Genomic DNA, 26,859 nt, shown 5'->3' with positions numbered 1-26,859 from the left:
ACAGGCACATAGGCAAGTATCATGATTCAGCTGACACAAGGTAACTCAGTCAAAAACACAGTAACATTTCTGAGCCCTAGAGAGTACTGAGCACAGTGCAGTAAGTAATACAAATTTCTCCACTGCAACCAAACAATTGATATCTTCAAAAGTTATAGAAAGAGGGAAGTATGAATCCGGGGCAGCCAACTACATTTGTTTGTTCTCCTACTTATGGGGTCTGTTCATATCTTAAAGAAACTTCATTGTCTTGAACAAGTATGGTCAGATAGATTTCAAGTGTTTCAACAGAACTTTCGAGCAATTAAAATTCTCTGCCACTGCAGTGAAAAAATTAAATTGAATGTTCCCTGTACCAGTACAGAATGAGAAAAAACACAAAAGGCAAATTTATCTCAGGAGAAATCACTAGCACTCTAGTGCCCTGAGAAAGCCTCAGCTGAAAAAGGACAGTGGTTGCATTAAACAGATTTCACTATCTTCTATCTATTACAAACTAAGTCCATTTGTTGATAGACATGTACACAGTCCCTTCTAGAGACTGTATGTGTACTAAGTACTTTTTTAAGAATCTATTATGCAGCCTTTCCTCCAAAGGTCTTGATATGCAATGAAGTCACCAAATCAAGCCTTAGGAAAGAATAAAAATAAAAAGTCAACTTGAAAAAATGTTTCAGAAAAAAGGGAACCATGAGGGAAGGGAAGGAAGAGATACAGCAAAACCTTAGCACATATCCAACACCGCATGAAATTAAAATACATGTTCTGTTCAGTGACAGATGCTTTAGAAATTCACATTAACCATGCTGAATTTTGAGTAGGATTCCAACTATGGGAAGAACAGAAAGCATAGATACCTCACCTATTTTGAAAGTTAACTCAGAGGTTTCAAACACAGTTAAGGGACATCCTAATCTGTCCCATCTCTAGACTCAGGAGCAGAAACAATAAAAAGAGACCTCAAGTTGTCTGTTTCTGAAGATAAAAGGAAGCAGTTCCCTCAGATGAACTATCTTCATAGCTTTGACATAGTTCATAGAAATAATTTCAAAGGCAAACATGGATGATACTTCTTGTTATTAGAAATATTAACATGATTGCATGCAGAAAAAAAATGCAAGCAATTTATTCCCTAATCTGCTTAGAAAACTGCAATGTTGCTATAGGCAACACATTGGTACCAGCAGCTTTGCCATAAAAGCCAATTTGTAATAATTCATAAACTATAGTCTTCAAACAATTTTGTGGAAAGTCAGATGAACATAACCAGTGAATAAAAAGTAGACTTACTACACAAATTACCATCAGTACCACTGCACTGCCATTATTTCAAAAATGGGGGAGATAGAATGTGCTGCAGTTTATGAGCCTTATCCTATATTAATTGCATTTTCCAGACCATGAGTCTTTGACCTAAAAGCATTTTAAGGACTTTGTTTCAATGACTAACAACCATAGCCTGCTGTTGCTGAATTTAGGAGCAGTGGTTGGTTGTAATTTCTGTAACTCTTTAAGGCTTGGAATATTTTCCTATCATGGTAAAATACCTATTAAATTTTCCATCTATTCTGTTTAGTCCTGGGAACAGGATCCTCTGTGGTCCAGGTAGTTTCCTGTACCCCTCCTTTCTTTATCCATGAGGGTATTTTCTGAATCAGAAATTCAGCAGCTGTCTACCTTTAATAAATGATGACAGTATGTCTCATCTTCCTCCTTCTGTCTATATCTTCTTTTTCTTTATTGGAGTACCTGTGAACTGTCTTAGGCAGGGAAAGCACAGCTGAGCCAGGAGAAAGTAGTAATTTGCCAGCTCAATTTTTGTGCCACTCTTCCTTTGTATTGCACCCACCCCAGGGAAGCACATGCTGCTGCAGCTGTGCGACAGACTGACTCACAGTCCAGCTGCTGCTTGTCATATTACATGACACCAAGAAGGGATGAGGGATGTTTGCAAACTTTCTAATTCCACATGTTGCTTGAGGGTAAGGCAAGTTGTAATCACCGCTGCCTGCTTGATCTCAGTATAAGCCACAGCTTTTGCTGGGGAACACCGGAGACTTGCAGTCTCCACAGTCAGAAAAAACAGCCACAAGTCTAGTGGAAAACAAAAAGAGAATATTCGGCAGGAAGCTTTCTGTAGAGATGCTCAATGATTGACTCACTGTCTTATATTTTGTCCATGGGATGACCATTCAATAGATGAGCTGAAGAGACTGGGCTGTTTTTCATTAGATTTTCTGAATGAATCAAAACAGCTTCCCTAATAGAAAGAGGGCTAAAAAGCATACCAAAACGTCTGATCATCTCACTGAGGCAGCTCTGTTTCATTTCATCTTTTATCAAACATGATAAATCAAGACCTTCTCTTTCATAGACTGATACAGGGAACATGTCAGAATTACCTATTCAAAACCTACAACTTCCTAAGTGCCTGAACAGAATATCTCATACCTTAACAGGACTTTCTGTGAAAGACAAAAGAATACTAGATTACACACTCAAAGGCACATATAGCTAACCCCAAAAGTAATTTTAAGTGATCAGGGTTCCAGAAAAAAGTCTTTTACAATGCATTTCTATTTCTTTCCCTTTCAGTCTTTTACCAAAAATGCAACACAGTAAAGATATAATTTTGACTTGATTAAAATAATAATTTCAAACTACATCTTGATAATATAATATAAATACATGGGTATCTTTGATTTGTGCTATGTACCATAACAGCTCCAAGGCACATAACATATAAAGGCAACCTGAATAACTTTGGATATTAAGGTAGTGTACATTAAACTTTGCAAGATTTTGCTCTTTAATTTCACATAAATCCAGTTCTTTTTATCTGTACTAGTTATTAGTAATGCAGACCCCATTATGTACAATTAAAGAAAACCTCTGTATTTTCTATTTGAGAGACTCACAATAAGTGCAGCAGTTACTTAGAATGCAAGGTATCACAATAACATAGGTTTTGTAGAATGGTACTGGGTTTGGCTTGAGCCTGGTAATGCTGAATATGAGTGCTCACATGCAGTCTAAAATACTATTTTTTAACAGACAAAAGAATGCAAGACTAAAATAAGACTGTTTTGAAAGATCAAAACCTGAACCAATTATAAAGATCTGTAGTACTAAATAGAACAATGTAATACTAAAATATAAAATATTATACAATGAGTTCATTGTGTAATCAACATAATCAAGACTGGTGTCCTTAATCAAGACTGGTGTCCTTTCAAGTTAAAGTGGTTCTTTAAGCATTAGTTAAAGTCTGTCCACTTTTTAGCAGGGCTAGTAATTCTTCTCAATAATTGTATCACACTTCTCCTTTTCAATAAGGCAATTTTAATTTCACAGAATTATCTACTAAATACTGTCCACCAAGTGTTTATATTAGATGCAATATTGTTTAACTTCTCCCTCAGTGACTTGGATGGAGGGCAGGTGCCTCCTCAGCAAGTTCCCTGCTGGCAGAGCTGGGAGCAGCGGCCAACAGCCCAGGGGGCCGTGCAGCCCTTCAGAAGGGCCTCGACAGCTGCAGAGATGGGCAGGGAAGAACTGCTGAGATTCAGCAAAGGCAAATGCAGGTCCTGTGCTTGGGGAGGAAGAGCCCCAGGCACCGGCACAGGCTGGGCTGATCTCCTGGAAAGCAGCTCCGAGGAGAAGGACCTGGGGTTCCTGGTGGACAGCAAGCTGTCCGTGAGCCAGCAGTGTGTCCTGGTGGCCGAGAAGGCCAATGGTGTCCTGGGGTGCATTGGGAAGAGCAGTGCCAGCAGGCTGGGGGAGGTGATCCTGGGCCTCTGCTCAGCCCTGGTGAGGCACCTCTGGGGTGCTGTGTCCAGTTCTGGGCTCCTGAGGACAAGGGAGACACAGAGCTGCAGGAGCTGGTCCAGAGGATGGTGACAAAAATTATGAGGGAACCTCTTTTAGAAGGAAAGGCTGAGAGAATTGGGTCTGCTCAGCCTTGAGAAAAGATGACTGTGAGGGACCTTACTGTTAACAAGCATCTGAAGGGAGATGATGATGGATCCAGGCTGTGTTTGCTCATACCAAGTAATAGTACAAGAGTCAACAGGCACAAACTGATGCACAGGAAGTTCCACCTGAACATGAGGAAGAGACTCTTTAACGTGCAGTGATCAAGCACTGGAACAGACCCCAGAGAGGTCACAGAGTCTCCCTCTTTAAGGACATCCAAGAACTGTCTTGTGCCATCTGCTGGACACAATCTTGTGCCATCTGCTCTGGGATGACCCTGCATGAGCAGGGATGTTGAACTATGGTCCCTTCCAATCTGACTCATTCTGGGATCCTGTGAAATACAATTACACATTTCTACATGTTATAGTAATACTGGGTTGAGGAACAGCTTTTATAAAGACAGCTTTAAATATAATTCTTTATCGAGTTTACAAACTGAAGTTCAAAACTTTAAAAAACCCTCATTTCAACATGATTTTTTTTCTTATGAAAAACATGAGATTCCATACCTTGTTTTTGAAGTAAACCTCAATTGGTAAAATGAAACCAGCATATCCAGATTCTTCAACTTTGTAGGGTGGGTCCTTGCACACTGAAACAAGGAAAAAAAACATATTTAACAAAAAAAGAAATCTGAAATTCATAAGCAAACCACATGAGCACATCTGTGACAACAGTTCTACATGGCACTGTTAAAAAACTGCACACATGCAACAGGATCTATCTGTGCACAACTCAACCTAAATTTTGAAGACAAATTCTTCTTGCCTGCGTAAAACTTCCTCTTTATGGATAGGAAATCTTTATCTCAAATTGAAAACTTTATTATTGGGAAAGGGGGGACATAATACAGCACTCCATCATATAGTGAATAACATGAGAAAGGTTAACTATGGTATTGTGTTTAAATAATATACAGATTTTCCTTAAAGGATTCAGACTTCTGTAACAATACTGTGTATATTATTAGCCATAATACAATCTTTTTCTTCAAGTTCTGAGTTTAATGCAAAGACTTTTAGCTACTTTGAATCACCACAGTACTGAATAGCCCATCTCTGAAGAAAGTGGAACTAGCTGTCAACTCCAGTCAGTTACAAAAAGTAGGTTGGTGCAGAACTTGGAACAGAAGCCATCTCTGCCTTCTCCGATTTGATTGCACAGCAGTCTCCTCACAGACCTCAAGTCTACGTAACACATTAGCACAAAGGGAGGCTAAGCTTGCAAAACCATGCAGCTCATTGCAGCATCAACTCAGATGCTTCCAAATGCTGTATGTATGATATGCTATGTTTGAAAAATCATGTCTATGGCACTACCATCTCATTGAAGATTTCTCCACTGTAGTCTGGAAGAATGATGCAGTTAATAACACAAAAGATTGACCTCCTCAGAAATGTCTCCTCTCTGTGAACCTAGCTGATGGAAAAAAATTCAAACTATTAGATGAATCACAATTTGCTCAGACATATACTCCTTTCAGACTTGCCTGGTAGTTTATAAAAAAAATGTACTGCAATTAACTGTATGGGATCTGATTACCAAAATTTTTCTTTTTAGCAAAGCACTGCAGATAGGCACGTAAAATCCTTTATCTTCCTGAAAACATGACACATCCATCAGACACATCCAAGAACATAAACACTTTTATGTTCCCAATAGTACAATCAGTACTGCAGCTTTCTGAGGACATGCAAGTTTGGCTAATCCCCAAGTAAGCAAACATAGTGGAATTTTCTACTACTATCTTGCCATCCTCCTTGCTAGCACCAAACCCCTCAAGGATTAGGGAGATCACAAGTCCTTGCTCACCTACTGAAGTTGGCTATCACTATCTCATTCAGTACATGAAGTTAACAAAAAGGGAAAAGAAGGGGAAAAGAGCAAGAACAATCTCACAATCTCTTTTACACACTGTTCTGCAACACTGTTCTCTTAAAGCTACAGAAATTATTTTGTTTCTCCTAGCAGAAAACAAACAAACAAACAAAAAAAAACAAACAAAAAAAAAAACCCACACCAGAGGAGCTATAGTTTGTAAAGTGGGATTTGAAAGGTTTTGAAAAAAGCATTATGATGATTGGTCAAATCTAAGAAATGGTTTCAGACCAAGGTCTTCAGCTGGAAACTGGAAAAACCTCCCAGAAGTAGTATTTCACCTTATATTGGCACATCTTCTAAGACAACTTGCCAGCATTTGAAAAATGTAAATATAATAGTTCTAGTTCAGCAGAGAGGTTATAGTAATATGTACTGGCAATTTCTCATTCATAAAGGATACAGGAACATTCCTGCTCCTCCTCTGCCTTTAGTAGACAACTTCAAGAGAAAGCCTTCACAATAATTTTTGAATGGTCACACACAGAAGATTGAAATCCACTTATACAAAAATGGGGAAAGATTATATAAATCGATAGAAATGCAGAGGTTTTAGAAACGGCAAATCAGGATACATATTTGCAATGTCACAAACATCATATCAGCTTCTTCCTGAGCACTTAATTGGTGCAGAAAACCTCATTTGCATTTCACATTGCCTCCCTCATTAAGTTCTTCCTGCAGATTTACACAGCTGTTTGCCATGCTGAATAGTACCTTATCAAAGTTTCATGGTTCTTCAAAGCATCTGTAACAGCTCCCAGTTTTGATAAAGCCTGGATAATGGGCTGCAGAACAATCGCCTGGAAACTACTTTGGGTGTCTTCCCAAATTGAAAGCTGGGCTTTTAACACAACAAAAATTCTACTCTTGTGAATGAAATCTTCCTGAAGAGAAATAGAAGTGACTGAGCAAAGCTCAGTGCTATTGTGTATGTGCAGACTGCAGCTATTACATTTTTCTCACATTCTTTGTGGAAGCCACCACTGACAGAACATACTGACAGAAAAGGCATTTCTGTGCACTCTGAAACAGCACTCCCTGGGCTAAGCTCTTTTTGTCTTATTAAATTGTCAAAAGGAGTAACCAGGGCTGAAGTGACATGTGGTTTAGCCAAGCCAATAGGAAATCATCCTAGGAAGGTATGCTGAACGGAGAAAAGAGAAGTGGCAAGAGTTAAGTAAACCACAGAAAAGGAAGTAAGAAAACAAACATTAAAACAGCATAGGAGAGGAGAAGAGGGGGGAAAAAAAATCCCAAACCTTTCATGAAAAATGTAGAGAAAAACAAATGCAAATTGCAAATGTAGACCAACAAACTCAACCAACAACAGAAACTAGGAAGGAGTGATCTTGAAAAAGGAAGCATCTAGAGACCCTAACAGATTTCCCAAAGCTTGTGAGGAAAAAAGTGACTATGCTAGATTAGGTACATAAGCAGAAAACACTACCTTATTACAAAAAACTTTGCTCCTGATCCAGATGGACAGAGGCATTTCACCTCCGACTGCTCTTTTCCTTTAAAGTGGCACTCAGAAATCCATTTCAAGTGCCAGACCAAGTGTCTTGAACAACATTTACCACTAAGATTTAATTATTATGGTCAGATTTCTTTCTCCTAAACAAAAAGTTTGTATGAACACAATTTTCTCCATCCCTGCTGTATCTCTTGTCTAGGTGTCTTTACAAATGTTAAAGCCCTGAAGGTTCCCACAGTTAAAAATTTGTGTCTGATAAGGCAGTTCCAGGGAACATCACTGAGGTGCAGGAAGAAGTGGGCAACAGCATACAGAATAACAGACCAATTATAACAGTGTTTCCTGTCACAAGAGTTATAGGTTCAGGAGAAGATAAGTAAAAAAAAAAAGCAAAATGTTTTTTGCTTTACACACAGTGGCCACAGAATAAAATATGCATGGGTTTGTTGTCTGTGCAAGCCAAAATAAGGAGCTTACCTCAGTTGATCAGAGCACAGTTGTTGGAACTCAAAATGTCTCTCAGACATTTTTAGAGGTTCCAGGCTTTGGTCAGTAGCATTTTAGACCCTGGCAGGCAGCTGCAAACAGCTGTGATTTTGAGTTTGAGCCATGGAATGAGTTACCAACTTTGAAGGTGGAGCAAGCAGTCACAAAGGGTTAGATAGTATAGTAAAAGTAGTTACAAAACAGAAGGGAAATTTTTTTAGCATTGTACAGGGGGGTTTTAGCACCTGTTCAGGGGGGTTTTTACTTTGTACATGGGGGTCAGAAGTTCTAAGGAGGAAAGTGGGCTGATCCTGTTCTTCCTCCTTCTTCTTCCTTGCCTCCATGTTCTTGGTGATGCTGGCACTTATGGATTGGTTTAGAGTAGAAAAGCACCTTGTAATATAGGTAGTAGGTATTGGGGGAAAACTATACATGTAATATGTAATATATCATATAAAAGATAGCAGCAGCCCTGGGCGGGGGGAGCGAAGAAGAAGACAGCTGACAGAGGATGTCAGGGTGTGTTTGTGCCTCTGCCTGGGCTGCTGACCAAACCGCAGTAGCCAGAGAAGACAATCTTTTAGATAACTCACAAGAAACTGCCTTGAGACAGAACAACAAGAGGCTGTGGAGTTTTTCTTTGGAAGCACAGGTTGGAGGAGAGACTTTACCACCACATGAGGCCCCAGACCAAGCCCAGGGTTCTCACACACAGTGGGAATAACACCAACATTGTGCATTCAATCCCAGTACAGACCATTAAATGTTGGACTAAATGGTCCTTGTGGGTCCCTTCCAACTTAGAATATTCTGTAAGTTCATGGTACTGACTTCTTATTATATGTTTGTCAGAATAATCTCTTTTCCCATAAACAAAAATTTTAGTCCTAATGTATTTGCAAATAAATTTGCTAACCAGATAGATCAACTAAAAATAGGAGCTCGTGCAATGTAATCATAATGCTGATGTCTGTCCCTTATGTTCACCATGTTTCATTGTACTGTAGGGTGAACACTGCTGTAACAGGCAGTAACACTTGGTATGTTTAAGGCCACAGAATAGAAATTAGATCAAACACGTCTCTAACTATAGCTAAAGCTATTGCGAAATGCTGCATAGGAGCTTGAACATAGGTGAAACCAAATGACTAGTCAAGTTGTAAAAAGATAGAGGGAATAGGGGAAGGTGTAAAAACTAGGTCCTAGGATAAGAAGAAGGTGGAATGATGGTTTCTCTTGATGGTGAACCATACACATGTGCACACATGTACAACTATACAGGGGATTAATTCTATGAATTTTTTCAGGTGCTCATCTACAGTATACTGTCAACTTCCTGTGACAGAGGCCTATTCAGGCACTCAGCTGCAATGCTAGCTGTATTACAAACACCTCATGAACACGAACAGTCAGAAACATACTGGTTATGATCATCCATTAATTTTGAGCTGCCTTCCTATACAAACAGGTTCCAGTAATTCATAGATGATGAGAAGTTATAGAAATATTCCTCAAAAAAAACCTGCCTTCCAGCAAGCAACTGCAAGGTATCAATAGGCATCAGTAACAGCAACACTATCACTACTACTACTACTACTGCTACAACTACAACATAATTTTATTTATAAAGATTTATTTTCAATAATGATTCAATATCTGTTTATGTTACATTGCCTAATCATACTATCAAGAGGCCCTTCAGAGAGATGTTGACAAATCAGAGGGCTGAGCAATCACCAGCTGTATCAAGTTTAATGAAGACAAGTGACAGATTCTGCATCTGGGGTGAGACAACCCTGGATATGCGGAGAGACTGGGGAATGAGACACTGGAGAGGACTGCTGCAGACAGGGTCTTTCGGAAATCAGGATATTCCATGAATCTGTGACACTCATTCTACACATAAGAAAAAAATGAGAGTGCTCAGTTCTCATCCAGAGCATTCTATAACTGAATTCTTTTGATAGTGGCTGCAGAATGAGTCACCCAAGATCACAGAAAGCCAGAACAAGCATTGATGATTACCTGTCCCCTGTTCCATCTGGGCAATACACCGTCTCTACAGCTCACGTAAATCGCTTAAATAATTCATCTCACATTATTTATTTCTTTATTCTGCAAGTGAAACACTACTTTTTATTTCACAAATGCATTCCCATATGTTGCATCAGACATTAACTGACACTGAAGGAACAGATGTAATCAAGCCACAATGCCACATTTTACTAACAGTGACTACACTGAAGCCTTTGGACATACTAATAACAAAATTCTAGTTAAAGCTATCTTTCTTAAAAGCTTTAAGAAAGCTTTTTTTTTTTTTTTTGACATGAGATTCACTTGCCAGTCTAGCACTGTTGGACACATCATTATGAATAGATTTCTTTTCTTTATTAAAAATATAGTCAAAATGAATAAGTAAAGGCAGAAGTTCCCTTCAAGCAGATTTCAACACAATTTCAGGATGATGCAGAATAATGTCTACAAGAATTCACACATATTTTATGCATCCTGCAGGATACTCCAGGTGGGTGCCTGTAAGAAGTGATGCCTTCTTAAAGAGAACTGGTTTAATAATAAGGATTTTTGGACTAGTACCTTAAAAGAAATCTCAAAACCAGTGGGTGGCATTCATTTTCAGAGGAAGGCAAATTGTGGTACCAAATCCCTCCTGCAGCAATAACTCAGCTTTAAATATTCAGCTGTGATTTTTTTGAATGCTCTTTGACTCTGCTATTCTGCAGCTCACCTTGACAGTTGGAAAGGTCCATTATGTGGATTCTTAAAAAAAATACCAAAACAGCCTGGAAGAGAATGGCTCTGTTATCTTCTAACTTCAGGTACACCTCAGCCATTGATATAAAAAACAATTCTAGGCAGGTTCAAATAGAATCTGGTAAAAATTGCTAAGCTGAGTGTGGTTTAAATGGCACATCCTAGACTAGGAATTAAGAAGCATCCATTTGCTTCACACCTTTTGCTGACATGTACTTCATGAGAAAGATAAAACCCCAAGAGAAAGCAGAGAAGGTACTAAAAGTTCTAAGACTGGGCTCTCAGCACTGCATTTACAGATATATTACATTGCCTTCCTCACAGAGTGACCAGATCCCCACCACTTCTATCAACTGGATAGGATAACAAGATACAGCTTAAAATCCCTTAAATAAGATGAACCCTAACTAAATTTTGGAGTGACATTTTCTGTACATGCTGTCTACTCCCTGACCATTAAATAGCTTCTTTATCAACTGAGAGCAATCTAAGACAAGAAAGGAGGGCAGGGAAGTCTCCAAATCTGTGGCTGACTCAGTCACACCCAGGGTCTATCAGGAATTCAGAAAGCAAGGAGCTTGTTGCTTGTCTCTGAACTTTGTGACTCAGCAAAAGGGTCTCACTGTTTTACATGCTTACTCTTTTCCATCTTTGGTCTCTGTGTGACTCATTCTAAGCTGATTCTAATCTGATTTTGCATTGTGTATTTCACCCATGTAATAAGTAATAGAGTAAACCTTGCCACTGAACTTTGCTAGTTAAAAATTTATGTTAAACTTGCTTTTGCTATACCTTTGGACAGGGATTTTTTAAGCAACCTAAACCATTCATTTGCAAGTCACTGTTACATGTGATGGAGCTGTGCTTTCCTGAGTGTCATGGTTTGACACTGGCACAATGCCAGCACCCCCATGAAAATGCAACCTCTCAACTGAATGCTATGAAATGCAATAGAGAACAAAGCAAAAGCAGGCCCAAGCTTAATAACAAGGGAAAAAAAAAACTTTATTAAGCTACTACTACTATATTACTATAAAAGAAAAAAATGGGAAAAAAACCACACAAAATTCAGAATGAAAACCTTTCAAAACACTCCTCCTCCCACCACCCAACTCCAACAAACCACAGTGAGACACCACCTGGACCCAGTCAGGTTTCCACCCTCCAGACAATTGATACTCAGTCCATTGAGGTTAAGAGGAGTCTCTCCTGTGCCACAGAACCCCCAGAAAACACAGCTGCCACATCCTGTGTTTCCATGTCTCACATGGCACTGCCCAGAGAAAAAGTTTGCCATGGTGACCCTTCTCCTTTCCATGCAAAGTGGTCTCACTGCTAATGCATGGATGGACAGACTGCTTTTAGGATTTTTTCCTTTCAAGGATGCCCTGCCAAGAGGGGAGAAAACAACCATTCAGTTTTTCATTTTTGGGACCACAGTTCCCCCCCCATTTTCCCCTGGGGCCAAGGGTCTAAGAACAGAGATCTTCTTCTCTTCTTCTTCTTCAAGCACAGGGGGCACCACTACAAACCCCCTAACTTTCCTCTGTTCGCTCCACTTCTGTCTTTTCCCAGCTGAAGCAGGTCTCTTTGACTCACCAGCATCCTCCTAAAATACAGTCTCTCTTGGAGGAGAAAATCGGTTCAGTCTGTGGCTACCAAGAAAAAGTCCAGCCAAAAAGCCACTCCATCGTCCCTTCTCCATCTAGAATTTCTCCATCCCAGGGTCCAAGCTGTCTCTCTCCCTCTCTTTCAAACTGAGGAGGAGTAAAATTTCACAAAGCTTTCATTTCTCAGGAGGGTTAAAAGTCCTGACTCCCAGGATGGCTCGCTGCCCAGGCTCCGGCTCCCACGGGCAGCTGGGCACCTTGCGGCCCCCAGCTCTTCTCCTTCCCGTGGTGAACTGCTGACAAAACTGCTGATGGCTCTTTCTCTCAAGAGAGAGAGAGAGAGACTCTGGGGGGGAACAGAGACATCCCAGATTTCTCCACCCTTCCATCTGCAGGGGGTTCCAGTCCCTCCACCCTTGGGCCCACCTCAGTCAGGCCATGGCCCTTCCCCTCCCCACCCAGCCACGGCCGGGCAGGGGAGAGGCTGCACTGCGGCTGAGCGGAACCAGAGAGAGCGAGTTCTCCTGGGAATTCTGCTTTTAACCCCTCTGTGTTCTCAGAGGCGTGTCCACCTTCAATTGGTCAATATCCAAACTGACCTCTTCCTTCCAAGAAAAATTCTTTTTCCGTGTCAAACCACAACACTGAGGATGGGTTGAACACTTGCTTGCCCAGGAAGGAAGTAGTGAATAAATTCCTTGTTTTGCTTTGCTTGCATGCACAGCTTTTGCTATACCTATCAAACTGTCTTAATCTCAACCCACAAATTTCTCACCTTTATCCTTTCAATTGTCTCCCTCATCCCACTTTGGGGAAATGAATAGGCTGTTGTGTGGTGCTTAGATGCAAGCTGAGGTTAAACCACATTACCCTCCAGGATTTCCAGCAGAAGGGCCATTTCCTGATACAGAAAGATCCTCAGGCAGCTGCAAAATTTTGACGTTCATTACACATCAGATGGTGCAGAAGCCCACCCTCTTGACTAAAGGACACAAAGTTGCCAGCTGTATTTTGCACTGCACACACAGTCAAAAGTCCTAATTGAGACATTTAGAAGTTACTGGAAATGTCTGGGATCACACATAGTTTACATCTGCCATCTGTTCTGTCTGCTCCCTCATGTTTCCTCTGAACAAGACAGGAATGCAAAAGAGATAGGAAAAGAATAAAAACTAGTACTTTTGAACTGAATTGTTCCTACATTTCCTGTTTTATGTCTAGATATTATTTTTTTCAAGACAATTGTATTTTTTCAATACAGTTTTTACAATTTTTCAGAAATTACTGTTGAAAAATTTACATATGTCTCAGGTATCAGTGGAATATAGCACTTCCAGAAAGTACCTGGTCTAGAAGCCTTTCTTAGATAAGCATGACACTAAAGCAAAAGAAAAACCCTTGAACAACCGAGCTGTAGCTAAGGCTGCCTGGATAATAACATAATAAACAAAACAATTATCTTTGATGGAAAACACATTAGGTATAACATTAAAAACTCAGACAATAAATGTCAACTTGCCCTGTAGATATCATTAGTATTTTAAGAGTAATAAAAATTTCCAGTAATTGTGCACTAGTGCATTCTCATATTTTTATAGAATATACAGCCCTTGGGATTTTATATTTTACTCAGAAAAACAGGTCCCACAGTTGGAGAATTTGAAGTAATTTCTTTCTTGGTTATTAATTATATACCTCTTCTTCCCACTAAAAACTTTGCACAGAGAATTTTTTCTCTTAACCTCCAGACATATATTTAACACAATAAATCTTATTCTCTATTTTAACTTCATCATGCTATGTAAGGATCCAACTGAGAATAAGTATTTTGGAGCCAACAAAGTCAGTCTGTATATCAGTGGTGCCATAATTGTGTCAAAGTTTTGGGGTTAAAGGTGTTTTACAAGCAAGCCAAGACTAATTATTTTTTTCCATCACACCTCCATCCTTCATGGTTATTTTACTTGCCTCATTGCAGAATAAGGCTGGAAGGGACCACAAGTGAATGTTTGGTCCAACCTCCCCACTAAAGCTGCAACATCCTAGAACACATGGCATACAATTGTGTCCAGTTCCTGAGTATCTCCATTGAGAGAGACTCCACAACCTCTCTGGACCAGATCCAGCAGCTCTGTGTCTCCCTTGTCCTCAGGAGCCCAGAAGTGGACACAGCACTCCATAGGTGCCTCACCAGGGCTGAGCAGAGGCCCAGGATCACCTCCCCCAGCCTGCTGGCACTGCTCTTCCCAATGCACCCCAGGACACCATTGGCCTTCTCGGCCACCAGGACACACTGCTGGCTCACGGACAGCTTGCTGTCCACCAGGAACCCCAGGTCCTTCTCCTCGGAGCTGCTTTCCAGCAGATCAGCCCAGCCTGTGCCGGTGCCTGGGGCTCTTCCTCCCCAAGCGCAGGACCCTGCAATTTCTTTTGCTAAATTTCAGACAGTTCTTTGCTCTTCAGATGTAATATACTGAAAAAAAAATCATTTTTGCCTGTATCATCTACCTGTACCTTCCTGAAGCTGTTCAGAGTAGGTATACATAAGATCATGAAGACTAATCTACCTCCCAAAATTATTTTAGCAATTGGAGAGTGAGACTAAGAACAAGAAACAAAAAATATCTCTTCCAACACATTCATACCATTAACTAACAAAAAAGAAAAATAAAAAAAAGTATGTTAACTTGAGAAAAACACAGATGTTTTAATAAGACATAAGCTTAAACTATCAAAGGGTATTGCTAAGGCTAGAATAATTATTTATGGTAAACAGTGTGTTTACATTAATCTGCCTGTTTTTTCTGCCTGCCACTTAGCATTACTTGTGTAAAAACAATGTAAAGCTCTGCAATCAAAAATATGCTGAAAGAGAAAGACTTGTAGTTTGTGTGCAAGCATGTTTACAATTAATATGATGTAAATGTATGCTTCAGGCATAACCTGAATTTAAGAGCTGTGCTTGCATACAGGTGAATCAAATGTATACACCGGCATGCATGTAATTTATCACAACAATTACACTATTAAGCTGATAGGAATTTTGAGGGGACCAAACAACAATGTGAGGATAAGGAAGTGGCATATAAAACTACCAATTTCTTCAACCAGAAATAGTTAAAATTGCAATACTGGCTCTGACCACTGTAGCACGCCTATAGCTTTATACTTCTCCTTAAGAGAGGCAGAATAGAACCAACTATTTCATTTGGAGGGGACCTACAATAATCACCTAGTCCAACTGCCTGAACACTTCAGGACATAGCTCAAGTATGTTTTTAAGGACATTGTCCAAATGCCTCTTAAACACTGACAGCTTGGGGCATTGACCACCTTTCTAGGAAGTCTGCTCCATCATATTTGACTGCCCTTACATTAAAAAAAAATGCTTCCAAATGTCCAGATCTGCCCTGGCACAGCTTTAAACCACTCATACAAATCCTATTGCTGGGTCCCAGGTAAAAGAGATCAGCACCTTCCTCCCCACATCCCCTCCTCAGGCAGCTGTTCAAGGCAATAAAGTCACCCCTCAGCCTCCTCTCCTCCAAACTAGACAAACCCAGAGTCCTCAGCTGCTCCTCATAGGACATTCCTTCCAGCCCTTTCAACAGCTTTTTTTCCTCTCCTCTGGACCATTCCAGGACCTTCCCACCCTTCTCAGACAGCAAGGCCCAGCACGATGCACAGCAGGGTGAGGCTGCAGCAGGGCTGAATCCAGCAGGATGATCCCAACCACTGGGCTGCTGTGTCTGATGCTCCCGGGATGGGGTTTGCCCTCCTGGTTGCCTGGGCACACACTGTTGGCTGGGAGCTAACCAAAGCTTCCAGTTCATCCTATTTGTTTCTCACACTGCACAACTTGATGTCCAAGCATTTCAGATACACTGAAAGATAGATAGATAGATAGATAGATAGATAGATAGATAGATAGATAGATAGACAGACACACACACACATATACACTGAAAAGTACAATATATTCATACACAAAAAGTTAGCCACTGATACATTTCTTCACAAGCTCTGAGCACTACATTCTACACAGCTGACAAACTCCCATTTGCACATAAAATAGAAATGGAAGGAAAAGAAATAGAGATTGGACCATAAGGACAGAAAATCTTCAAAGTGGCACACAAAGTGGTCTAACCCTGAATAATTGGTTTTGCTGTAGACCAATTCCAGCACGAAATTAACAACTAGCTTTTTTTAAATCTTTACCTCAAAATTTGCTATATTAATTAAATTGCATTTGCACTAATAATCTGATGGAAATCTGTAAAACAATAATGTGACAAAACAGACTTTTAAGAGATCATAACTACAATTTTGACTAAGAAAGCTAAGTGTTTTCTTATGCATAAAAGCCATTCATCATGCTGTACTTCAAGTCTGCACTTTTGAAAGTATCAGGGAAAAAAGTGGATTAAATTGCATTTGAATTTTTTTTTTTCTTTTAAAAAATGCCACAACATTAATTGCAAATGTATTGATGGAAACATTAGCAAGTTTTTATTCATTTATATGCTACAGAATAAACAATTTCTTCTGTAGTCCCTAGCTCTACTTGTTTCCGAGAGAAGCAACACAGTGTTGTTTCCAATTTTCCAGTCCATGACATCTTTCCAATTTCACTGTTGAGTTGCAAGCATTCACTAATAAGGAAATAGTTTTGATTATAATTCTTGAGGAACACGTTTGTGGCTCATAACTATTTTTGTTATACAGATCTTGGAAAAAAAGAAAGCTTCCTAATGACATTTACATAGGCAAACTGCTAACATTAATTTTTTTGACCAAATACCCTAATCTTTTTTCAGACAGCACTGGAAAATCACTGGAAAATCTAAGTCTTGAATTTGTGAATAATAGTTCAATGGAAACACAAAGCTTTTGCTCTTCACAATGCATTTATCTTGCTTTGGTATGCCTCTGGCACATAATTTTTCCATGTATTGTATTGATTAAATAACAGCTTGAAAAACAGAGTAGAAATAATTCAGTGTAAACATCTTTGATGCATACCACTAGTCAGACATACAGGAAACAAGTAATCTTAAACCACCATAGTTCCATTAGTGGTCATGACTCAAAAAAGACTGCAGAGGAACAGAAAGCTACGCTTTTCTTCAGTTTTGATAAGGGGAATACAATGATTCACCTTGGGTGAAGAAGAGCAATTCACACCTGAAAAACTATGTATGTATGACAATCTCAACCTTAAATATATCCTCCATTTAACATTTATTTATTATTCTTTCAGGAATTAGAGTAGATATTGTCTAGAGGACATTAAATTAGTCAAAATGGAAATCGGCATTTTATGCTAGCATATCATGTGCTTTCAACAGAGTCACACTCTTAATTTTTTTATACAAAAGCAGATTCTCTTTCTGGGAGAAATTTTATCAAAAGCATTATTTCCCATAGTAGATGGATTGTTTGACAATACTTAACTGCACAAGAAAGGTTTTCAAAATCTGGCATATTTAATTCCAGAGGTTCCTCACCTTAGTTTCTACTTGATGATTTCTTTTTGTTTTGTTTTTGGCTTTTTTTTTTTTTTTTTTTTTGTCTGGGTATTTGGTTTTGTTATTTGTTTTTGTTTTACCCCCAGCAAACTGGGGGTATATTACCTCATTACCTGAAGCTGTAATTGGAGGATTAAGCCTGATATGTAAATGGACCAAACTTATACCTATGAGAAACTTGTGACCATTATCCATCTTGGGTGTAGCCCCTCCCAGAGGCTTTTGACTGCCCAAGGTGTACCTGTTGTAGGCCTTTAATATTCTCTTAATCTTGTATAGCTTTATTAGGTACCCACTCCAAGGCATGAATTGTACAAGCTGGAGAAAGCAAAACAGTGAGAGATTCCAAGTCAGAACTGCAATTGCATAGGAAAACATAAAATAAATGCAAAAAACACTCTTAACTTGACAGAGTCAGGCTGCAACCTGACACCCTGTTAGTCAGGGTGTAGCAGTCTGATTAAATGGTGGCTACAATCCTGTTGAAGTGTCAGATGTGGTTAAAGCAGTGATGCTGTAGAAGGGTTTGATCTTTCCCTGAAGGTCCAGTCATGGTTATGGAGCTCTGATGATTATGTCCTCTGGGAATGCAGTGGGTAAAGCCACTTGTGGTGTTGCGAACCTCAGATTATATCCAGATAGGAATGCTTGGTTCTTCCCCTTGGGCACAGCATCTCATGAGGCCTTGATGGCCCATTAGCAGAGATACCCCTGGAGAGAATTATTAGGGATGTGTCATGGACAAGATAACAGTTAATGGAAATGGTGATAGAATACATACTTTTGATGTCACCTAAGACAGTAGTTCTTTTTTGGGTTTTTTTCCACTAACAACTGTCCTAAGAAACTGTGTGAATACATAAATTGTAGATTTTGTTACCAGTCTGATCTTCACAGAGTTGAGAAAATAACACCCCTAAGCACAGTGTGCATGCAATTTATTGTTCAGTGAAGAAACAAAAAGAAAAGCTATGTGTCTTTGTTTCCCTAATCAGAGCAAAACTCAAAGAAGGCTTCCCCACTCATTTTTCTGTGTTTTCAGAAGCCTAAGTCCTTCCACCAGTCAAGAGTTATCGTAATATATCAAATATCATGATATATCAAAGACAGGTGATGTTAGTTTTTAAATTCATTATGTTCCTAGTAATTTAATTTCAGAAAGGTAAGCACAAAACTCAACAGACACCAGCCACAAGTTTGACTGTAACATTTCTGAAGCATCTGTCTTTGACTTTCTTTAAAATTGCCTTTCAAACTAGAACTCCAAACCTAGACAACATAACTAAAAAATTGCCTCCTAAAACATCATCCTTCTGTCTTTTTTTTTTTTTTTTTTCATGTGACATGATATTCTGCTGCCTTTTACCACGGTTTCCCCTGCAGGTAGGTAACACAGGAGCCTTTGGACATTTTTGAAGATTTTAAAGGGAATGCAGACAGAAAACACCAAGACCTAAGGACAGCAACCCATAAGTGCAGGCAGTGAAGGGCAAAGAAAGTACAACTTGTGGCTAAAAAGCCACATCATTATTCAAAGCAAGTGGAATAGGACGATTCAATAGACATCAGCAGAAAAGTCTCACTTAGTGCAGAAGCTGGACAAGTAGCACCTCAAGCTGCAAGCTCTGGGTTTGGGTGTGCAGGCACTGGAAAGGGTTCCTCTTTGCAGGTGCTGTTCTCCCCCACCCATCCGTTTAAGAGAGCACTCTGTATCTTCTATAAACCCACATACACCCTGATACTTGATCTCTAAAGCAGACCGCATAGCAAGTGAGGCTGAACCCCTGCCATCACACATCTCCCCTGCAGCAGCAATCAGCAGCCCCCATTCAGCCTGAAAACAGCACTCAGGATCACCTCCTTGCTCCACACCACCCAGATGTACTTGTGCTCCCCATTTGCTTCCACAGTCACAGTAAGGGCTACTTCTGAATGGCTTGTTATCTGAGAAATTGACCGCCCCTTTTCCTTAAATAAGAAGATTACAGTGTCAGAATGCCCATCCACAGCCTCATGCTGAGTGAGCACTGAAGAACCATCCCACAAGCAGATTACAACACACTACAAAGAAAAAAATAATAGAATTGAAACTGGAGACTCTCCGGTGCACTTCAGTACAAAAACCTGAAGTGAAGCCAGTTAACATGCCAGTAGGAGCCCCACATCTGAAAGGTGTGGAGAGCCTTGAGGTGGAGTGGAGTGAGAGGGCTTTTGTTCTAGCACACAACTGCCACTTCCATCTTCAGGAACTGACTGCTGTCAGCAGCAAAACTTCAGCCATATGCTTCAGAAACTAAAAGTGCTTCCATGACTGTTTGTCATTCCATTTTAGACAGACTGAGATTACAGGAAATGGGAAAGGAGATAGAATAAGTCGGTCACACAACTGTCACCTGTAGAAATGCCTAAATAGGCTTGCTGCAGGTCTTGAGATGACATGCAGAGACATGCAGATCTCTGCTATTTAATAATCATTTACTTTTAAGAGTCCTCTAAGCCAAACCTTGCTAATACAAGTAAAAGTAGGACTAGAATAAGAGAAGCAATAAAGGACAGGTATTGAAAACATACATAGTAAATTAACTATTTTTAGAATATTTCACCACTATCTTCCAAAATGTCCTGAAGTTACTTTATGAAGAATATTTACTTATGTACACAAAAGACAGCATGACAAAAACCAATTAAGCTGTATAATGGTCCACATAGTAGTAGCAATGGAAACATTCTTCATTTTCCTCAATTGCTTACATTCCTCTGAGGACAGCACAAAGGATCAAACCACCATCTGCTTGAGGGTAAATTTTGGAGAAAGGATGAATCAACAGCAACTTTTCCTTGCACTTTGCTTTAGTTAAGAGCAAAAGTAAAGACAGACAGACTGAAATTAACATTAAGCTATTCTGAATTTTTCCTTCACAAGCAATCAGAAACAGACCTTCTTGAGCTTTCCCACAGACAGAGCAAGCTGAAGTATTTAAGACACTAAGAATAAGAGTGAGCAATAGTAGGGATGGCCACTTTAAAAATGGTGGTACACAGCAGGAGAGAATTGCCCAGTAATAAAAAGCCCACAGCAAAGTCAGTTTTGAACAAGGTTAAAAGTTGAATGTATGGTCAAGACAGTATAACCAGCTCCTACTTGAAGACTTCAGAACCAATCAAAATATCAGGGTGGACTGGAGAAGTACAATATAGACATAATGTACTGCAGGAAAAAAATCTTTGTGAAACAGAGTGAATACAAAACACTCACACCAGCAACCTTAACTTTATTTATTGAACAGGTAGATTGTTTTGACTTCCACCATTCTTAACAATGTATTTTTCAATATGAGTGCTATTTAAAATATTTATTAATGTCTGAATGTAAGACAGGTATCCTACGGAGAAAAAACCCTTGATAAAAGAGAGTTATGTTCTGTTCCAGCTGAGCATAATGAAGACAACTAGCTGATTTAACATAACTTCCTACATTTAACAAGACGGTCACAAATGGTAATCAATGTAGAAAGAAACATAAAAAGAATTTTTAAAGACCCGCATTTAAATTGTAATTCCATTTTAAGTAACAGTCACATAACACTTAGTTTTCTTTATGTTTATAAGTAGGTTATCTCAATAAACTGAATGGCTGACTATTTTAGTTAAGTAAGTATCTGCTGGTTTGCAGTGTAGCATAATTACTCTGAGTAACAGAATTGCTGTAATACTCATGAGATGTTAACTCACCCTCGTCCTTTAAAAAATTAGAGCATAAAAATCAGGAAAAGCTGAGAAACCTCAAAGGGAGTATTAAAAATCATAAATTGCAACACCACTGAGAAGAGCTAAATTAAATCTGTGACATACTTTACTCAAGTAACAAATAGGGTGCACACTCATGTGATTACAAACGCGACTGTCACAGCCTCAACACAAATCGGAAAATGAACTATTTAAGACAGCTAAGACAGCCACAGACATGAACTTTCACATACATATGAGAATCATTTAACTCTATTTTTAGTCTGAACTCTCATCAAAAGAGTCTCACAGCACTTGTCAATAAGAAGGACAAATTATAACTTCAGAAGACATCAGTTACCCAAAACAGACACTGAAAAATATGTGCTGGTAAATATTCCCTGGGACTGCCCAACCTTTAAACCACCAAATCCACTTAATTTCTATTTGCCATCATATCTGTACATGAACACATAGCACCTGAGTGTTTCAAACCTCTAATTACTTTTTAGGCAACAATAAGCTCATACAAATACATACAGTAGCTAGAGGAAACATAGGATAGTGCAAAAATATGGTTAAGAAAATGCTAGTGAAATTCAGTCATTTTCTGAAAGTGGCATGCTACCAGCTTCAGCAGCTAATTTCAGTCCCATCTTAAAAAAGATGCTTCAGCATCAGTCCTGCAAAAGACAGCAGCAGTCCTGCAAAAGTAGCTGTGGCACTAAACACACTTCACTTCAGACTCATGACATCCCAGAACAGACACACAGATTTGAGCATATAGTGCCAGTAAACAAGTGTTCTCTTTCACAGGATAACTTTAAAGCCTCTAGGCAAGAGTTGTATAGCACTTCTGTACTGGTTCTGGCTGGGATAGAGTTACATTTTTTCAGTGTCTTAAATGGGGCTACCATAAACTGATTCTTGTTACCTAGCCTCAGTTATTGTGCTGGAAGCCAACACACACCAAATTTCCTGTGAACCTACAAGCTACAGCTTGTGAAAGTGTTTAAGCTCAAATTTATGTATTTTCTACAAGAAATATGTTTGCTAAGTTAAAGCGATCAATCTCCATTGTAATTTTAATGTAAATACCATAACTATTGAACCACGCCATTTTCACATCTCTACTCTTACTGACTGCCTTTACAGTAAAGAATTTGCAGTGAAACCCCTAAGATTCATCTGCCAGTGACCTAAGCATTTGGCAGACTTTGGAGTAGGGCTTCACACCATTAGTAAAATGAGCATGTTCCATGGAACTAAAAAAATAGTTTACATTTTTTAGTAAACTGGCCTTACATTAGTATATTGACTTGCACTGAGCATTTTCTTTGGTTTATTTCTGCTCTTCTATTTTGTCACCCCCCAACCAACCATCCACTCAGAAAAATAGATAGGTATGTACAAGAATCTATACATCTGCCACTGCTGTTTCCTGTGTGAACAACCCCCAAAAAATACAGCTATGCCTGTCCTAGGTGTTCAGATAACCATAATTATACATGGAACATTTGACAGCTGCCCATATATTTTAGCCTTTGAAAGCATACATAATTGTGTAGGCAATGTGATGCCTAGACTGCAAGTCAATCCATCCAACTCCTCCAAAGAGAATAAATCTGCATGAGGATCCTCAATTAGAGATCAAAAAGACCTTTGTTTGTCTCTCATATCTTCTTCCAGAGCCCCCCCAAAATGCCTGAAGTAACTGTCTTATAAATACATACTGTTTTCAATATTATTGGTCCCTCAAGAACAAGCTTGGGGATAGGAGTTTAAGGGGCAAGGAATAACTTCATGCTAATTGTCTGTCCCAGAACAAAGGTAGTGACTAAAACCAGTGTTCTTTGGGAGCATAGCATAAAAGCTTCTCTAATATTCCACTTCCTCCCCTGGAAAAGGAGGCATGAGTTGCTTAAGTATTTCTAAATAAATCTTTTGTATTTTTTTACTTTAATGCTCTGAACTAGGACAGCTCATTCATTTCCTATTGTCTGCTTCCAGGAGGCACAAAGAAGGATCTTTTTCACCATAGTTTTACATGAGAATATAATTTTTTTTAAATGGTAGAGTTGGTTAACCATCAAACAATTGGGAATAATGCAGATGAAGGGTTATGACTGGGAATCAGTTACCAAATTAACCTTGGATACAATGCTTCTAATTAGTTATTCACTCAGAAGAAACATGAGGATATGGAGTTACCACCAATGCTTTCTATCTCCCAACTCTCTTTGACTGTAGCTGTTCTTGCATTTTAAAGTTCTTGTTTTGTTTACTTCCCTCTAAATGTTGTTAACATTGACATATTTTGAACATACAGTATGTTCAAACTGATATTCTCTTAAAAAACAGTTTATTTATACATACTCTTACTCCTAGCAAACATTACCAGGCTTCATCAGAAACCAAAGGCTGATCGGAAAACTCTGTGTGCGCTTTTGTTTCCCATTCCTTTGCATCATACCAAGAACAGAAATTCAGAAAAATGTGATTCAACATTTACTCTTTTGCCTCAGAAGGGGTCAGTAAAATGACTAGAGGGAAAGCAGTCTGTTCATACTTCCCTAGTTCTGCTAGGGCCCATGCTGAGAAATACAACATTAGAAGAAAACAGTGTGATTTTTCAGAAGTTACAGAAAAATGGAAAAGCTACAGTCTTAGTCTTGAAAGTTTCCCACAAGGTAGCAGACCTGTAATACTGTTTCCCTCATCACCTTGTCAGACAGTGGCTACAAAATGGGGACAACAGAAAAAACAAAAGAACACATACTACTAAAGCTTAAATGCTTCACAAGAAGTTGGAAGACTTGACTAAGACAGAAAAGCAGTTCTCAGAACAGCCCTTACTTCATCCAGATTTTGTATGGGGTGTGGCCTTTGTGCCTTGGGCATTTTCACCTGTTCTCCAGGCTCTCTCCAAGGTGTTTTTTAGTTTCTTGGGGAAGGATAAACCTCCCACATTTCTGAGGACTTAGCAAGTGTTGATGAGTATCTAGGCTGATGGGTCAGGAAGAGGGACAGTGGAAAAGGCCAGTATCAACCTCTGTGTTGCCCATGCTACACTGGTGGCACAAGTTTGGGTTTGTCCTCATTTCCACAAGGTAGTAATTTTCCTAAAGTATGGAAAAAGTTAACACTCTCAAGACTCTCGCTGCTATCAGAGGGATATGTAACAGTGAGAAAAAAGCCTTGGTTCCTTAAGGAAAGTAGTATAGATTACATGTTTCTTATTGCCAGCCATGCTGGTTAAGATTCACTTATGCATTGTTTATAGTATAACATAAGTTTTAATTCTTCTTTTCCCATTGCGTTTGGTTGCCTGCCTGTCTGTTCTTTGCTTACAATAAAAATTCCTTCAACAAAGCATTTGTATTCTGATCATCTTGTGAATTACACTGGGTTTTTTTCCCCTCACGTTCTACAAAACGCAGTTTTCCCACAAGAGCCCCTAATATGTACCATCTGTATCAGGATGAAATTCCCAGAGGCTAGTAGCTTATTCAACTTGTGAGAATCTCCTTGGCACCTATACATTTTTCCATGGTTAAGTCAGCTGTTGGAGTAAATTAAGTATTAAGTATATATACATTTAACCCCCTAGAACTTGAACTTAGGCCACAGCAATTACAAGTACCTCTGATTTTTTAAGAAGTTTACTCATTCGGTTTTGTCATCAGTAATATGACTAACATTACAAGTCAAGTAATAGAAGTTTGAAATGCAGAGTTATTACTCAAAAGAAATTAAGAACCTTCTTTAGGGAAGCTCCATGGAACTACTTCCTCCCTGGTAAAAATATGGTGCTTTACTGAAATTTTTCATATTTTCAGTGGTTTTTATTTCCTTTAACACAGTATCTTAAATCTACAGTACTGTAGACACTTAAGAATTTTCAACCACTTCAAGACAAATAGAGTAGTAACTTAGTATACATATGAGTGTTTGACCAAGGAAACTAGTATTATTTGCAACAACTTTTAGAAGATTTGGATGGGGGCAAGGGGATGGGAAACACCTTGTTTTATGTAATCTATGAAATCAGTGGCAGAATCGTGGACAGAGAGACACTAGGGACTGCTGACTAACAACACCTGGCTTTACCCATAAATATTTTCCATTTTGCTAAACTTGACAAAGTTGAACCTGAGCCTGTCCTCATATTCAACATTCACAAAAGGCACAAAATAAATCAACAAAACCAAACAGAACTTTCATATATATCTGTCCCTAAGCTGCTCTGAAAATAACATGCCCTCCAGGCAGCAATTACTTGACAATTTGTACCACTCCTTTCAATGCGAGTTTAAAATTATGAGCTTGGGGATATATCACACAACTGCATGTGTCAGTCTTAGTATTGTTAAGCATAAGTGACAAAGCACAAAAAATTTGGACTATCTATGAGAATTACTCAACTAAGAAACAACAAACTTTTTCTCCTATTAACATTAGGGTTGCTTTCAAAAAATAATCAAAGCATCTAAGGGGGAGACCTTTAAAAATAATAACAAAATGTTTAGAGTACTGGTTCTTGGAATAGCAACAATTTGCCTTGTTTCTAAAACAACAAATGAAAGGCAATGAAGCACTGAGTTCAAGAGGTGGACCACTGCAAATACAGGATGTGCATGAATTGCAGCTCAAGACCTAACGTTACAACCACACAATTAGCATCAACAAAATGAGGACCTCCTCAACAGAGACCTAGGTACGTTTATACATACTGGTATGTTTATTACACAGGTTATTTCATAGGGATCACTTCCCTTTCTCCACAGTATGACAGCACTAGAGATTGCTAATAGATTTCCTGGTTCATTTGAGCAATGGACCAACTAGAGACAATTTAGTTTCTAAGTAGGACAAGTCTTATGCTAGTACACTGATCTTCTAGAAAACTGCTCAAATATTCTTATATGGTTAAATATTTTTTTCTAGAAGTAAAGAAACTTTCCAGCTCTTGATAAAACTCTTGAAGGGAAAACCACAATCCTAAGCAATGGTGAATACATTTCAATTACACCCTTTCCTATGAAGCCCTCCATTAAAACCTGTGATTCAGCTCACTACAGATGCAAAAGGCTACAGCAATTGTCTCAACTTCACTAAAACCAAAGAAGCTGCAATTCTTGGCTGCCATTAATGGGAGATCAAGATTTTCATGGGAGAAACTGGATTTTTCATAGTTCTTCTTGCTGGGGTGAATTGTATTTGCACAGGATAAAGTCAAACTGACTCCACTTTAAATTGGTTCTTACTAACATATTGGGAAGCAGATATTAATCAGGCTGTACAAGAAGATAACTAATGACTAAATGAAAGCTGAAGTATCAGTTAATAGTTTTCTATTGATTTTCTTTATTTTATGAAGTCACATTCAAGGAGCCCT

General features: G+C 39.0%; 1 protein-coding gene across 3 annotated transcripts in view; it reads right to left on the bottom strand.

Annotated features, from left to right (window-relative positions):
* Window positions 1-26,859, bottom strand: part of MLLT3 (MLLT3 super elongation complex subunit) — a 121,614-nt gene that overhangs the window by 56,605 nt on the left and 38,150 nt on the right. For all 3 annotated transcript variants that reach the window (XM_085567257.1, XM_021535464.4, XM_085567256.1), the window contains one exon: window positions 4,488-4,570. In XM_085567257.1, coding sequence (XP_085423383.1) covers window positions 4,488-4,570 — 83 coding nt within the window. The remainder of the gene's footprint in view (window positions 1-4,487; window positions 4,571-26,859) is intronic.

The sequence above is a fragment of the Lonchura striata genome, chromosome Z (genome assembly GCF_050655825.1).
Source record: "Lonchura striata isolate lonStrDom1 chromosome Z, ASM5065582v1, whole genome shotgun sequence".
NCBI classification, from domain to species: Eukaryota; Metazoa; Chordata; class Aves; order Passeriformes; family Estrildidae; genus Lonchura; species Lonchura striata.
The sequence above is the reverse complement of the archived record's forward strand: the minus strand, read 5'-3'. Positions and strand labels throughout refer to the sequence as shown.